At 50.5% G+C, this 16,641-nt stretch overlaps 1 protein-coding gene across 1 annotated transcript; it reads right to left on the bottom strand.

Annotated features, from left to right (window-relative positions):
* Window positions 1-528: 528 nt before the first annotated feature.
* Window positions 529-7,069, bottom strand: C10H4orf19 (chromosome 10 C4orf19 homolog). Its single transcript, XM_038753008.1, has 3 exons — window positions 7,009-7,069; window positions 4,669-4,722; window positions 529-2,443 (listed from the first exon to the last, which is right to left on the bottom strand). Exons 2-3 carry the CDS (start codon window positions 4,698-4,700, stop codon window positions 1,627-1,629), a joined length of 849 nt encoding a protein of 282 aa, XP_038608936.1. The 5' UTR covers window positions 4,701-4,722; window positions 7,009-7,069; the 3' UTR covers window positions 529-1,626.
* Window positions 7,070-16,641: the final 9,572 nt, after the last annotated feature.

The raw sequence follows: 16,641 nt of genomic DNA, 5'->3' as shown, positions 1-16,641 counted from the left end.
CTGTTGGCTGACTTTGGGAAAGTCAGCTAACTCCTTTGGGCCTCAGTTTCCTCCTCTGTAAAATGGGGATTCAATACCTGTCTTCCCTCCCTCTTAGACCTAGAGTCTAATGTGAAACAGGGAATGTGCCCGTAGTGATTGGCACAAAGTAAGTGCTTAATAAATACCACCATTTTTATTAGTAGTACTAATATTATTAAGCATTTACTGTATGCAGAACACTGTTCTAAGTGCTGGGAATTAAGCATGGTCTCTGTCCCTCTTGGGGCTCACCGTGTCCCACTAAAAAGCACTCAGGCAAGTTCTGCTTACAGAGTTATAGCTGTAACTATACCGTCACTGTAGGTACAGGGAGCTGGTGGTTTGGAAAGAATGAATAGAATAAATTGGGATGTGGTCTAAGGAGTTTCGGCCTACATCGCTCATACATATCACAGTTTTCCCAGTCCCTAGAAGAGTTTAAATCCTGGGATTAGGGGATTTAGTGAGTCTGATATCACCACTTTTACAGAGGTGTGAAAGGGGCATTCCACTGTTTATTGCTCTTTGCACAGATTTCTGTCAGCAGGGTAACTTTTTTCAGTCTTCCAAAGATCACTGTCCAGATATCAGACCGGTTGTGGCACTACGCTCTGACTTCCCGTCCCAGATTTGGCACTCAGTTATTCCCGGAATCCGATTTAATAGTGTCTTCTGTAAGGTCACAGAGCGATTAGTAGTGAGCTTAGTGGGTGTGCTAGCTGGGCCAGTTGATCAATCAGACAATCATTGGTATTTATTGAGTCCTTTCTGTGTGCAGAGCACTGTATTAAGCATTTGGGAAAGTATAATATAAAAGAGTTGGTAGATATGTTCTCTGCCTACAAGGACCTTACAGTCTGGAGTGACCCAAATTACTTCCCTTTTGAGGTAAGGAGAAAAAAGAAACCATATATTCGAAATTTTGTAGCTTAGTTGCGTGGTTGGTTGAAACAGCGGGGTGAGGGTCAGGGTGGTGATTTGGGATGGACAGGACCTCTGGCACCCTCAAAGCTGGGGACACCGGAGGACGTCAGCTTCATCCTGAACAGCCACCCGGCCCCTCCCTTGGCTAGTGGAAAAACCATTAGGGCAAGGGGTCTCGGGGTTGGGCTAATGCCATTCGGTAGATGCTGACTGGAGCTAACTCCCCGGGGTGGGGGAAACGTTGTTGAATTGTTGAAATTCAACAAACAAATCGTTGGAATTGTTGAAATTCAAAATTGTTGAAATAGGCGTGGGGAGAGCGGATTCGGAATCCCCTCCCCATCCCGGGAGCGGGTCAATACAGCCCCTCTCACGGGGTCGAGGGTGAGTGTGAGTGTGTCAGCGGGCTGGCTGCAGGGTCCGGTCAGTGTGGGCACGGTGGGAAAACACTGGTCCCACTTCTCTCCAGTACTTGTTTGCTAAAAATCCTAGAGTGATACTTCTCCGCACATGGGGCGGGGGCAGCCCTCTAATGTCGGATTGGGCGTATTTGTCCCAGGGTGTACTGGGGCCTGTGCCCAGCCCTGCCCCCACCGGGCTCACTGTGGCCCAAAAGATGCGGCCTTGCCTTGGGAGGGAAAGGCAGGCCGGGATCCAGGTCGAGGTCCGGTTCGGAGCAATCTACTCTTCGTCCACTTCCACTTCTTCGCCCGCCGTAGCAGCCTCCAGTGCCGCCAGGGCTTCTGCCACGGCCACATCCTCCTCCTCCTCCCCCATCCCTGCTCGCTGCCATTGGCCTCTGCCCCCCCAGTGGTCCCAGCCGGGCCCCTCTGTGCTTAGTGAGAGCATCACGACCTCGGCTCCAACAGCCTCCCCTGGTGAGTTCTGCCTCCGGTTCGTGGCGCTGGGCCGACCAGAGACGTGATCCCCATCCATGGGGAGGGTCTCCGGCCCTGACGGGGGGTGGGGCCGGCCGGGTGAAGCGCCAGGGGGGCCCGTGGCTGGGAGTGGCCCAGGATCGTGGCCCAAAATGTCCTCTGCCCTGGTTTGGGGTGTGCCCAGCTGGGGGCTTTGGGCACTGCTGTGGACTCGGGGCCCTCTGTACCCTTCAAAGTTCGCTCTGGGCTGACCCTGGCCCACCGTGGGGCTGTCCCTGGTTGCAGGGGACCCAGCGGGGCTGTGACAGGGGTCCCTCCGGTGGAGTCCTCCCAGGCAAGGGCCGATGCCATTAGTGGCCTCCTCAATCCAGTCCTCGGTGCAGGTGGCATCTCCTGGGGCAAGAGGCACCCAAGACAACTGCACCTCTCCCGGCGGGGAGGGCTCTCCCTTCCGGATGTCAGTGTTCGCCGGCTCCTCGATGTAGCGCTCGCTTCGGCGTCCTTGGGCTCCTCCGGACTGCGGGGCCTTGGGGTTTGGCACGACGCACTCTGCGGGGCCCCGGCTGGTCAGCTCGGCCACGTAGGCGGGCGATGGTGCTTGCACCGGGTCCAGCAGGTAACTGCAAGGATACGAGGTAACCGCCTGACCACTGACCAGCTCCATCCTGCCTCTCCCCAGCTCCCATCCAGCCCCCGCTGCTGGATCTTAATCGAGCCTCTCCCCTTTGGCAGGGGGCAAGGCCCCAGGCAAAGCTCTGTCTGAGCAGTGCTCACCCAGGGGGGTTTCTTGCTGGGATTTTCCCGTAGGAATTGGGACCTGTTTGCACTGGGTTTGAAAGATTTTTATCGTCCTCTGTGCATCGCGTGCCCCACCTCCCCCATCTCTGACACCAGCCTGAGCGCCCCAGGCCTAGGGAGGAGTGGCAGGGAGGCTCTAAATTACTTTGCTGTACCACCCCCATGGAGCACCTAGCACAGTGCCCTGGCTCTCCTATATGCTGAACCCCTGGTAGTGACTCCAATAGCATTCTCTGGCTCTTGCACTGAGCGCACATGTTTGGAAAATTTGCTAGCTGGGATGTCAGCACTGGCCAGTCTGCTTGGAAACTTAAATTTGGTCCAAACTGGCCACCCCTCCCCCCAGGACAAACACCCATATGTGTGTGGGCAGACACACACTTGAACACACAAATGTGTCCCTAGACCCAGGGACGCACAGATCCATGCAAAGCCAAATGTGCATTCAGACATCCCCACATAGGCACAGGCCCACAGACCACAGGCTTGGGAGTCGGAAGATGTGAGTTTTAATCCTGCCTCCGCCACTTGTCTGCTGTGTGACCTTGGGCAAGCCACTTCACTTCCCTCTGCCTCAGTTATGTCATCTGGAAAATGGGGATTAAGACTGTGAGCCCCACGTGGACAACCTGATTACCTCATATCTACTCCAGTGCTTAAAACAGTGCTTGGCACATAGTATGCGCTTAACAAATACTATCATTATTTTTATTTATTATACAACTGCAGGCACAGGCATACAGACAGATACAGGCACAGACAAATGCATATGTGTGCACAGACATAGGCACTTGCATACAAAGAGGTCAATGCCACCAGCTGGGAAGACTTACTGTGGTCTTCTACATATTTACTATTACTGTGTTTTGTCTTTTAGACTGTGAGCCCACTGTTGGGTAGGGACTGTCTCTATATGTTGCCAACTTGTACTTCCCAAGCGCTTAGTCCAGTGCTCTGGACACAGTAAGCGCTCAATAAATACGATTGAATGAATGAATGGTCACCGTCTGGGCCCTGCAAGTAGGGCTGACTGGGCTGTGGGACAGGAGGGGGAAGGAGGGCCTTTGGGGCAGGGGAGAGGGGTGAACCGCAGAGGCAATCCGTTTGGGGGCTGGGCCCTCTGCTTGTGGATGAAGTTGGGCACACAGAATCACTGGCCTAATGGCGAGTGACACGCAAATTCGTGAAGTGTTCCATATTTTTTACAGATTTATTACTCTATTTTACCTGTACATATTTACTATTCTATTTATTTTGTTAATATATTTTGTTGTCTGTCTCCCCCTTCTAGACTGTGAGCCCATTGTTGGGTAGGGACCGTCTCTATACGTTGCCAACTTGTACTTCCCAAGCGCTTAGGACAGTGCTCTGCACACAGTAAGCGCTCAATAAATATGATTGAATGAATGAATGAGTGGCAGTATTCGCTGCTATCCCGAGAGCAGATGGAGCCAGAACAAGAACTCCGTCCACTTTTCCCTCAGTGCTCTTCCTAGGCCAAGTTCTGACCTGCACATTCTCCCCAGGAATTTCCGCTCCCCTCCTAGCATCCTGACTTGAATGGACAGAGGGGTCAATCAATCAATCAATCATATTTATTGAGCGCTTACTGTGTGCAGAGCACTGTATTAAGCGCTTGGGAAGTACAAGTTGGCAACATATAGAGACAGTCCCTACCCAACAGTGGGCTCACAGTCTAGAAGGGGGAGACAGAGAACAAAACCAAACATATTAATAAAATAAAATAGAATAGATATGTACAAGTAAAATAAATAAATAAATAGAGTAATGAATATGTACAAACATATATACATATAGTCACGTGGGCACATGGTCTCCGGGATTGATGGCTGGGTCTTGGGCTTCTTCGGTTCAGTTACCAACGTTTCTGTCTGCACCACCCCGTAACGGTCCCTGCCTGGATTGAAAACTCTTTGCGGGCAGGGAGCATGGCTACCAACTCTCTTGATGGTACTCTCTCAAATGCTTTGTACAATGCTCTGGACACAGTAGGCGACTTAATGAATACCACTGATTGTTACTTTACCTTTGTATTAATTTGCAGCACCTGCACCCCATCTGGATGATTCTTGCTTAGCATCTGGAAGAGAAAGGTCTGAGGTGAGGGTCAACTCTGGGGCAGCACAGGGTTCGGGGAAACAAAGATGCCCGCTTCCTCCTGGAGAGGAATTGCCTTGTGCAACGTGTGGATCGCCACGGGGTCGGGGGCGGGGTTTCCAGGAATGCTGCTTCGCAGTTTCTCTGCCCAGGAAGCAGGCTGGGTCCCTATGCCAAGTGTCCTGGCTCTTCCACGCAGTGATCCTGATTCTGATGAGTCCCTCGTTCGAGTTCAGGTCTCTGGTCTCAACTGATGGGACCTCCCTCATTGTCCCTAGTGATGGTGTTGTGAGCTCGTGTGGGCCCTGGGCCCCGCGCCCCAAAACTAAAAATCCACACAAACCCCCACCTCAATCTCTAAGGACAATCAGGGAGTTCCCATCCGCCGAGACCGCCTTGACTCCTGACCCTTGATACCAGTATAAGATGCCAGAATTGTGCCACGGTGCCCATGTGTCCTTCTCTGAGAAGGGCTGCCAGGCTTTTGGGGGTTCTGCCTGCCGCTCAAAGCTTAAGGTGGGTTTCAGGTTATTGAGCGGCAATGTGGGGATGTTATATGAAATGATTGTGGTACGTAAGTGCTTATTCTGTGCCAAACACTATTAAACACTGAGGTTTTAGACACAAGATATTCAGGTCCCTGTTCCACATTGCGTTCACAGTCTGAGGCAAAGGGAGAATAGCTTTTGAATCCCCATTTTACAGATGAAAAAGCTGAGTCCCAGAGAAGTTAAGTGATTTGCCCAAGATCACCCAGAAAGCAAGTGGCAGAGCTGGGATTAGGACCCAGGTCCCCTGGCCCCACAAGGCCTGTGTTCTTTCCAGTAGGCCCCCCTACTTTCCTCAGAGGGCCCCCTGGCCTTTTCCAGGTGGTTTAATAATAATAATAATAATGACATTTATTCAGCTCTTACTATGTGCAAACCACTGTTCTATGGCTGGGGAAGTTACAAGGTGATCAGGTTGTCCCACGGCGGGCTCACAGTCTTAATCCCCATTTTACAGATGTGCATCTAGTTTTATTTCTATTTATTCTGACACCTTGACACCTGTCCACATGTTTTGTTAGGTTGTATGTCTCCCCCTTCTAGACTGTGAGCCAGTTGTTGGGTAGGGACCGTCTCTATATGTTGCCGACTTGTACTTCCCAAGCGCTTAGTACAGTGCTCTGCACACAGTAAGCGCTCAATAAATGATTGAATGAATGAATACAGATGAGGTAACTGAGGCACAGAGAAGTTAAATGACTTGCCCTCCCCTCCCCACGGCTTCCAGTTCCCTGGGGCTTCCCAGCTCAGAACGCAGGCAGACACCTCAGTTACAGGCCTGGGTGGGTTTCAATAGACCACTTGCAAGGATCAGTCATGTATTAAAAAGGTAACAAATAGAACAGAATTCTGATCCAAAACGCTTTTCCCTTCATCTAACACTTTCCCTCTTTCTGCAGGCCCTTTCGACTTTCATGAATCCTGGCCCTGTGTCCTAGTGCACACGTTCTCCTGGTCCTTTCTCTCTCTTCTCAGAGTGATCCTGGTTATCATTATTATAATTGTAATATTTGTTAAGCATTTGCTATGTGCCAAACACTGTACAATCAGGTCAGACACAATACGAGTCCCACATGGGCCTGACCATTTAAGTAGGAGAGAGGACAAGTATTGGGGAAACCGAAACTTTCAGTTTCTTGTTGCCAACTTGTACTTCCCAAGCGCTTAGTACAGTGCTCTGCACACAGTAAGCGCTCAATAAATACCATTGAATGAATGAAGGAATGAAACACAGAGAAGTTAAGTGATGTGCGCAAGGTCACCTAACGGGAAAGTGGCAGAGCTGGGATTAGAACCTGGGTCCTCTGACTTTCTGGCCCAATAGGTCACGCGGCTGTCCCGTCAGGTGAGGGAGGGCCGAGTTGGCAGATTTTATAATAATAATAATGTTGGTATTTGTTAAGCGCTTACTATGTGCCAAGCCCTGTTCTAAGCGCTGGGGGCATGCAAGATAATCAAGGTTGTCCCACGGGGGGCTCACAGTCTTTATCCCCACTTTACAGATGAGGGAACTGAGGCCCAGAGAAGCCAAGTGACTCGCCCAAAGTCACCCAGCTAAGTGGCGGAGCCAGGATTAGAACCCATGACCTCTGACTCCCAAGCCCGGGCTCTTTCCACTGAGCCACGCTTTATGAGCGGAAACACAGTCCTGGCAGATGTGCGCAGATGGAGAGGCCACGGTGCCTTCTGGTCCAAGCAGGGAAGGAGGATAGATTCTGTACCTGTTGGGGAGGGTTTCCATCGGGATCCTCTAAAGGCTCTGCTTTCCGCCCGTGCTCATCCTGCAAGCAGGTGGCCAAAAATCATTTGCGTCCCTAGAGCTGCATCCCGGCCTGGGCACAGACTCCCGGAGAAGGATGAACCCGTCGTTGGCTGGCGGGGACCTCCCTCCACAAGCCCACCAGACCCACCCTCCCGTGCCCATCACTTGTCGGATTGACCTTCCCAATGTTCCCCTGGCAGCCTCCTGGTCTCTCTGGGAGGCAGAAGAGGATTCCTTTGGGAAGCAAGGGTGAGGCGGCAGGGCAGAGAGGCGGGCAGCGAACCCGCGGCACCCCGTCGGGGAAAGCCCTGACCCTGGAGCTCGGTCAAGCGGTGCCAGGAAATGTTCCAATGGTTCTTGGTCAGAGCAGGACACGCGGAGATGGTTTGCGAGACTGAGGGCAGTTCAGGGCTGTGTCCCCAGCAGAGACAGAGAAGGGGCAGCAGCTCTGTGGAAAAGCCCCATTTTCCCTGTGAAATTGTACACAAGAGCCTTTTGGCTTTTAGCTCTATGGTGGCCCCTGCCAGCCAGCTATCCGGTGGCCCTGCACCCCTCTTCGGCGGGAGCCCGTGGTAGACCTAGTAGATACAGCTCAGGTCTGGGGGTCAGCCCTCCCGGGCTCTTGCAATCTTGTGGTATTCATGAAAAGCTTTCTGTGTGCAGAGCACGGGACTGAGGGCTTGGGAAAGTAGACACAATCCCTGTCCTCAAGGAGATTACAGTCTAGCGTGGAGACAGTACAACAAATTACAGGATGGGGAAGCAATGGAGCACAAAAACATATGCAGAAAACCATCTCTATATGTTGCCAACTTGTACTTCCCAAGCGCTTAGTACAGTGCTCTGCGCACAGTAAGCGCTCAATAAATACGATTGAATGAATGAATGAATGAAAGAAAACCAAAACATAGGGAAGTAGTGTGGCTCAGTGGAAAGAGCATGAGCCTGGGAGACAGAGATCATGGGTTCTAATCCCAGCTCCGCCACTTGTCAGCTGTGTGACTTTGGGCAAGTCACTTCACTTCTCTGTGCCTCAGTTACCTCATCTGTAAAATGGGGATGAAGACTGTGAGCCCCACGTGGGACAACCTGATCACCCTGTATCCCCCCCACATCGCTTAATAGTGCTTTGCACATAATAAGCGCTTAACAAATGCCATGATTATTATTCTATGCTCACAGGAGAGTGGCTCTTCATGTTGAATTAGCTGTTTCGCCCTCCTTTGCCTCTTTATTTGGGTTGTGGTTGCGTTTTCTCCACGGGAGGCTGGGGCTGATCCCTAGGATAGGAGACAGCTGGGGCTATCAGTCCTGTTCCTGCTGTTGCCTGGCCTGCACCCTGTTGTCTTCTGGACCTGTTCCCCGGTAGTGAGGACTCTGTAGCCCCCCGTACCACCCACCAGAAAACATCAGAAATAACCGAACCAGGGCGTTCTGACCCAAGGTGGCACTGCCCGTGGGCTGGAGTTTTCATGAATTTTTCCACCCAGCAAGCTGGAGCTTGATTTGCATGGTGAGAGCCCGTTGCCTAGGTGAGTTTTCATTCTTCTTTTCCGCTGGCTGGGATTGTGGTGAAGGGCAGAGCCCTAGCCTCCTTCTCTGAGCAGAAATCCACCGCCTCACCGGGGATTTACTAACCAGAAGCCACGAGGTTGAGTGGAAAGAGATAGGCCAGGAGTTAGAGGACCTGGGTTCTAATCCTGACTCTGCTGCTTGCCTGCTGTGTGATGTTAGAGGACCTGGGTTCTAATCCTGGCTCTGCTGCTTGCCTGCTGCGTGATCTCGGGCAAGTCACTTCTCTGCGCTTGTTTACTCATCTGTAAAAAGGGGATTCATTTACAAGTTCTCCTTCCCACTGAGACTCTGAGCCCTTTGAGAGATAAGGGCTGTCTCTTTTTTTATGGTAGTTGTTAAGCACTTATTATGCATCATAGAGAAGCAGCGTTGCTCAGGGGAAAGAGCACAGGCTTTGGAGTCAGAGGTCATGGGTTCAAATCCCCGCTCTCCACTTGTTAGCTGTGTGACTTTGGGCAAGTCACTTAACTTATCTGGGCTTCAGTTCCCTCATCTGTAAAATGGGGATAAAACTGTGAGCCCCCCGTGGAACAACCTGCTCACTTTGTAACCTCCCCAGCGCTTAGAACAGTGCTTTGCAAATAGTAAGAACTTAATAAATGCCATTATACTTCTAGACTGTGAGCCCGCTGTTGGGTAGGGACCATCGCTATATGTTGCCAACTTGTACTTCCCAAGTGCTTAGTACAGTGCTCTGCACACAGTAAGCGCTCAACAAATACAATTGAATGAATGAATGCATCAAACACTGGTCTTAGCACTGGGGTTGATACATTTCAATCAGGTTGGACCTTGTCCCTATCCTGCATGGCGCTTACCGTTTAAGTAGGTGGGAATAGGATTGAATCCCTATTTTACAGTTGAGGAAACTGAGGCACACAAGTAAAGTGACTTGCCCAAGGTCACCCAGGTCCTCTGACTCTCGGGCCCATGTTCTTTCCACTAGGCCACGCTGCTTCTCCTGTATCTACTGTATCCTGTAATGATGGTGATGATTAGAACAGTGTTTGGCACAGAGTAAATCCTTTACCAAGTACCCAGTGATTATGAAGACACTCAGCAGAGGTCAGTGGTGGAATGATGGGTGTAGGGATGACTTTCCTACCAAGCAGCTCTCCCCAGGGAAGGGTTCTGTCCATCCCCGTAGCTTGAACGGCACGGAGTTCAAGGTCAAACGTGCTAGTGGCCGGCCGCCCACCTCCCCCTGCCCTCTCCTTCCAGCCCAATCCCGGAAGTGCCGATGAAGTTTTCCCACTTGGACTTGGGGCCCAGCTCCAGTGGCAGTTTGCCCAATTCCCACCAAGCAAACAGAGGCTGGTTGGACTTGGGCCTCAGGCCAGGCCTGTGCAGGGGGTGAGGGAAACTCGGCGAGTGGGACTCAGACTGCTCTTGCTCGCTGATCTCAGGACCCTCACTGTACTGGTGATACAGAGACACAGAGACAGAGAGAGTGTGAGAGGTCTAGCCCCCCTCAGCTTGGCTTCTCTGGCTGGTCCCCACTCAGGGGGGTTGGGTGGGGGGGAGGGGGGAGAAAGAGAGAGAGATCGAGTGTGTGTGTGTATGTATGTGACACCCCCACTCAACTTGGCCTCTCCTGCCAGTCCCGGCTTCAGGGGAGAGCTGACTGGGTCCCGGCCTCTGGCTGTGGGCCTGGAAATGCCCCTGTGGTATCCTGAGGTCGGTCTCTCCCTCACTGGTGGGGAGGCTGGGGCAGTCACTCTGTGGAGGTTGGATTGAACCCATGTTATAATAACAATAATGTTGGGTATTTGTTAAGTGCTTACTATATGCCGAGCACTGTTCTAAACACTGGGGGGTGGGGGGGGTACAAGGTAATCAAGGTTGTCCAATGTGAGGCTCACTCACAGTCTTAATCCCCATTTTACAGATGAGGTCACTGAGGTACAGAGAAGTTAAGTGACTTGCCCAAAGTCACACAGCTGACAATTGGCAGAGCCGGGATTTGAACCCATGTCCTCTGACTCCAAAGCCCGGGCTCTTTCCACTGAGCCCCGCTGCCCGGAATCCCTTTCCCGCTTAAGTGGAAACACCATGTCTACCAACTCTGGTATGTTGTATTCTCCCAAAAGCTTAGTACAGTGCTCTGCACACTGCGAGTGCTCAATAAATATGATCGATTGGTTCCTTCAGTCTTAGAGCTCGTATTTATTGAGTGCTTACTGTGCGCAGAGCACCATACTAAGCGGTCAGCACTTAGTACAGTGCCTGGCATGTAGTAAGTGCTTAATAAGCACCACAGTTATTATTATTATTATTACTCCCACACACTCTCCCACATAGCAGGCCCTCAGAACCAAGTACTGATTGGCTAATCACCAGGCCGGTAATCGGACCCAGGGCTACAAAGCCTTGTCCAAAGTTGAGAATTGAGCTTGTATTGTACTCCCTTAAGTACCTAGTACAGTGCTTTGCACATAGTAAGCGCTCAATAAATACTGTTGATTGATTCATTTAAGTTCTGTGTCCTGAGATACCCAGGAGCTCAGCAGCCTGTGCCAAGCAGGGCACCAGGTCTCAGCTGCTTGGGAAAGTACAGTAGAGTTCCTTAGGGAATTTTCAGTCTGTTGTGTGCGCAGCACTATGCTAAGCGCTTGGAAAAGTACAGTAGAGTTGGTAGACATGATCCCTGTCTTTTAGAAGCTTAAAATCTAGCCAGGGAGACAGACACAAAAATAAATGACACAGCTGAAAGAATAGGAATGGCAAAAAGACCGTTGTGGTAGTGGTTGGCTGAAGGCAGGCCGAGGAAGAGCAGGGGTCCCTGTGCCAAGCGCTGGGCTCCCCCCCATGAGCTGGCACGATCGCGCCTCTGAGCTGGACTCTGGGCAGGGCATGAGAATAGTCTCTGCTGGGCTTTGCCCTTCCCATACACTGAAGGAAAAGATTCATCTCCTCTCCTTCCTCTCCTCCTGCTGCCCCAGACCAGCCAGGTTTGGGTGGCCCAGGGGACAACAGCAAGCACAGGGGACAACAGCAAGGACAGGTGACAATAATTATAATAATAATGGCATTTATTAAGTGCTTACTATGTGCACAGCACTGTTCTAAGCGCTGGGGAGGTTACAAGGTGATCAGGTTATCAATCAATCAATCAATCGTATTTATTGAGCGCTTACTGTGTGCAGAGCACTGTACTAAGCGCTTGGGAAGTACAAGTTGGCAACATATAGAGACAGTCCCTACCCAACAGTGGGCTTACAGTCTAGTTATCCCACAGGGGGCTCACAGTCAACCCCCATTTTACAGATGAAGGAACTGAGGCCCAGAGAAGTGACTTGCCCAAGGTCACACAGCAGGCAATTGGCGGAGTCAGGATTTGAACCCGTGACCTCTGGCTCCAAAGAAGCAGCAAAGGGGACAACCAGCAAGGACAGGTAACAACAACAGGCAAAGAGCTTTGCCACTCTGGCACCCACCCCCAAATGAACCAGGAATGTTTGCCCTTTCTCATTCTTTCTCTCTCACTCTCCACCCTTTTTCTTTCCTCCCACACCCTTTTTATTTCCTCCTTTCCTCTCTCCACCCTCTGTTTGCATTCTAGGATTGGCTCTTAGCCCACCAACTTTTCCAAGGTGACTCTTTCTCACAAAAAGGTTGCAGCCCTCTGGCCTAGTACACGGCAAGTGCGTAACATAACCTCAGTGATGACTACAGCCTGGTTTCCTGATTCTCACTGGACCCGCAGCAGGTTTTGAACACTGCAACACTATAACCCCAAAGTCTGGGGTAGGTATTGGGGGGGAGGGAGGGAGGGAGGTGAGAGGACTCTGGAAAGCTGGAATTGATTGACTGATTGAGTAGCTTTGGAATTATTTGGTCCTGAATCCAGCTCTAAGACTGAAGGAATCAATCAATCATATTTATTGAGCACTTGCAGTGTGCAGAGCACTGTACTAAGCTTTTGGGAGAATACAATATACCAGAGTTGGTAGACATGTTCCTTGTCCACACTGTGCTTACGGTCTACAGGAATCAATCGATGGGTGGTATTTACTGAATGCTTACTGTGTCCATGAGCACTGTACTGAGCGCATTGGAGTGTACAATACAAAGTCCTCTGGGACTCTGGTTTTCATGAGCACCAGGACATTTGGAATACAATATACCAGAGTTGGTAGACACGTTCCTTGTCCACAGTGTGCTTACGGTCTAGAGGAATCAATCGATCAGTGGTATTTACTGAATGCTTACTGTGTCCATGAGCACTGTACTGAGCGCATTGGAGTGTACAATACAAAGTCCTCTGGGACTCTGGTTTTCATGAGCACCAGGACATTTGGATTCAGGCTGCAGTTCTCAGCAGCCCCTCTCTCGTCTCCAGCCCTCCCCATGGTGGGTGGGTAATAATAATAATTATGGTACTTCTTAAGCACTTACTATGTGCCAAGCATCATTCGAAGGGCTGGAGTAGAATCAAGTTAATCAGGTGGAAAACAGTCCCAGCCCCACATGTGGCTCACACTCTTATCCCCATTTTTATAGATGAGATAACTGAGGCACAGAGAAATTAGATGATTAGGTCACAAAGCAGACAAGTGGCAGAGCTGAGAGGAGAACTCAGGTCCTTCTGAGTCCCAGGCCTCTGCTATATCCACTAAGCCACATTGCTACTGGGAGCCTCTTATTCAATGACAGATCCTCATGCCTTTTCCTGCTTAGAGTTGGCATTTGATAGGATCGCCACCAGGAATCTCATTTAGGAACCCTAAACCTGAGGTAGCTTGTACTGGGGGGCTGAGCCCTCTCAGAGAGGACCTCTGTCTGCATAGAAAAATGTAGGCAGCCAGACCCGGGGGGCAGAGTCAAGGGCAGGGGGAGGGTGTCCCTGGCTATGACAGATTGTGGTGCCCCAACCAGCAGGGTGGAGGCCCGGGCGGCCAAGGCAGGCCGACGTGGTTCCAGGGGCCGAGGCCCAGGCAACACGTGCAGTCTTTTCAGTGCATCCGGCACTCCGACACATGCCAACCACCCGAGACCGAGCTTTGCGGGGGTTCGGGGAGGAGAAGCCGGGACGTGATCTGAGTGATTCCTAAAATGCTACATTGGTAGGAGAGGGCGGGGGAAAAGCTTCCTTTTCTTGGGAGCAGCTGGTCAGGGCGAGTGTGATTTAGCAATAATTGCAGCAAGAACTGCATGAAACCAGGAAGTTTGTTCATGTTTCTAAGGCTCCGGCCTTCCGGCTGATGTGGAGGGAGCTGGAATGGTGGTGGGGAAGTGCAGGACTGGTGGTATGACCCCAGAGAGGGAGGCTCGCTGCTCTCTGTCCTTCCTTCTCTCTGCTCCCCCTCCTGCTCTTCCTCAGCACCTTTCTTTCCTGATCTCCTCTACACCTTCTACGCACCTTCTCCGTTTCCCTTCCCTCTCCTTCAGTTTTCCTCTCTCCTGCCCTGCGGACAATATGGCTTCTGTGCCTCTGTTCCAAGGAGGGTTTCCACACTGTTTCTACAGGGAACTCCCCACTGAGCAACCATGAGAGGCAGGGCCTTGGAGGAAGGAGTCAGGGCGGTTACAATCCCCTGGTTTCTGAGCTATGAGTTCCAGAATTCCTGGGTCCTAGGCTGGACATATATTGAGCATACTCCAGCCTGGGGTGGCAGGAGAAGTCTCTATCAGAGCATGTATATTTGCAATCAGTGCCCCGATGGCCAAACGACCTATCCAGATCAGTTCTGATTCTGGGAATTGAGTCTATTTTTCTAAAATTGTTCTGAAAGAAATCCAGGGTGAAACGTGGAGAAGCAGTGTGGCCTAGAAGCCTGAGAGTCAGAAAGACCTGGGTTCTAATCCCAGCTTTGACATTTGTCTGCTATGTGACCTGGGGTCAGTCACTTCACTTTTCTGTCTCTCAGTTCCCTCATCTGTAAAATGGGGATTTAGACTAGATTAGATTAAGATTAAGATTAGATTAAGATTGGAGAAGCAGTCTCAGTGGAAAGAGCATGGGCTTTGGAGTCAGAGATCATGGGCTCAAACCCCAGCTCTGCCAATTGTCAGCTGTGTGACTTTGGGCAAGTCACTTAACTTCTCTGTGCCTCTGTTACCTCATCTGTAAAATGGGGATTAAGACTGTGTGCCCCCCTTGGGACAACCTGATCACCTTGTAACCTCCCCAGTGCTTAGAACAGTGCTTTGCACATAGTAAGCGCTTAATAAATACCATTAAAAATAAAAAGACTGTGAGCCCATGTGGAACAGGGACTGTGTCCAACCTGATGAGCTTGTATCTACCCCAGCACTTAGTACAATGCCTAGTATATAGTAGATGCTTAACAAATGCCATAAAAAAACTCCAAACAAAAACTAAGAAAAAAAAAACCAAAACCCTGGCTAATCTGAGTGGAAAGGGCCCCAGAGCTCCAGGCAGTGTTTCTTCCTCATGGGGCTGGGATTTGATTAGTGACTCTGAGCCAGATCAGTCAACTCCTGGGTTTGGAGGGTGAGTGGGGCTCCCTGAGGGCTGGACACTTCACTCCTCTAATACTTACTTCTCACTGTAACTTTGATCTTGTCTATCTTGTGGCTGGACCTCTTACCCATGTTCTGCCTCTGGACTGGAACTCCCTCCCTCTTCACATGAGAGAGACAATTACTCTCTCCTCACCTTCAAAGCTTTATTGAAGACACATTTCCTCCAAGAGGCCTTCTGTAACTAAGTCCCCTTTTCCTTTTCTCCCACTCCCTTCTGCATCTCCCTGACTTGCTCCCTTTATTCATCCCCCATCCCAGTCCCAGGTACATATCCATAATTTAACCATAATCTATTTCTATTAATGTCCGTCTTGCTCTCTGGACTGTTAGCTCGTTGTGGACAGGGAATGTGTCTGTTATATTGTTATACTGCACTCCCAAGTGCATAGTACAGCCCTCTACACACAGTAAGAGCTCAATAAATAGAAATGACTTACTGAGTTATTGCCCAAGTGTGCCCCAGGGCTCTGTCACCTTCAAGTCTGGGGCACAGAGGCTGACTGCACCATGTTCAGTGCTTCTGATCTGCATGTGAGATAAAGTCCTAGAGGCCAGGAAGAGAGCTCTCGGGAAAGACCAGGTCTGGGAACACTGATCATGTCTTCGAGGAGCCTGTGCTTCTGCCCAGAAACTAGCGCTCAGGAATTTGGGAGAGTTCACATCTGGCCCTGGGAAGCAGAGGAGATTACCAGCTTGCTGGAATGATTTCTGAAACATGGCACACTAAACGTTCTGCTACGGTTCCCCGGCTACATATAATTTGCTTGTCGCGACCTCACTCCTTCTCTACAATTGTCTGCTTTCTTTGGCCTCTAAGTCATCTGTGAGACCCCATCAGCACCTCAACTTTGACACATCCAGAACTCAGCTCCTCTTCTTCCCTCCCAAATCCTCTCCTCTGCCTCCCTCCCCATCACAAATGGCAGCACCTCCATCCCTCAAGTCCACAGTCTTGGCATTTCCTTTGACTCCTTTCTCTCTTTCAAGCCCCAAAGTCAGTCTGTTGCCAATTCTTGATGAGTTTTCTCCACACTTGCATGATCCACCACTTCCTCTCCATTCAAATGGCCACCACACTGGACCAAACATTCCAGTACTGCATCTGTCCCCTAACTGATTCTTGTCTCTCTCCAGACCATACTTCCTTTTTTCCCCCCTAAAAAGTCATTCTGTGCACATCTCCCCACAGCCCAACTTGGCTTCAGGGCACTCAGACAGCTCTGTTCCCCTTTCTTATCCTCTCTTCTCCCACAAGACCCCAGCTCGCACTCTTCATTCCTCTCAAGCCAAGCTACTCACCTCACCTACTCTGCCTTCATCTTGTCTCCTTTTTTAATAGTTTTTGTTAAGCACTTACTGTGTGTCAAGCACTGTTCTAACACTGGGATATTATCATCAAATGCCGTCGAATCACTTCCAATTCATGGCGACTCTATGGATATATTTTCTCCAGAACATACTATCTTCTGCTATAATCCATAACCTTGCTAACGGTTCTTCGGTTATTGTTGCTATGGTAAATGTGAGC

Source organism: Tachyglossus aculeatus, chromosome 10 (assembly GCF_015852505.1).
Source record: "Tachyglossus aculeatus isolate mTacAcu1 chromosome 10, mTacAcu1.pri, whole genome shotgun sequence".
In the NCBI taxonomy this organism is placed as follows: Eukaryota; Metazoa; Chordata; class Mammalia; order Monotremata; family Tachyglossidae; genus Tachyglossus; species Tachyglossus aculeatus.
This window is presented reverse-complemented; position numbering and strand designations above follow the sequence as displayed.

Bases quoted from the DNA above. Each gene is read 5' to 3' on its own strand.
- C10H4orf19 (XM_038753008.1), bottom strand. From the start codon at position 4,700: ATGGGGTGCAGGTGCTGCAAATTAATACAAAG. The intron at 2,444-4,668 runs GTAAAGTAACAA...GTATCCTTGCAG, and splicing joins TGCTGCAAATTAATACAAAG to TTACCTGCTGGACCCGGTGC.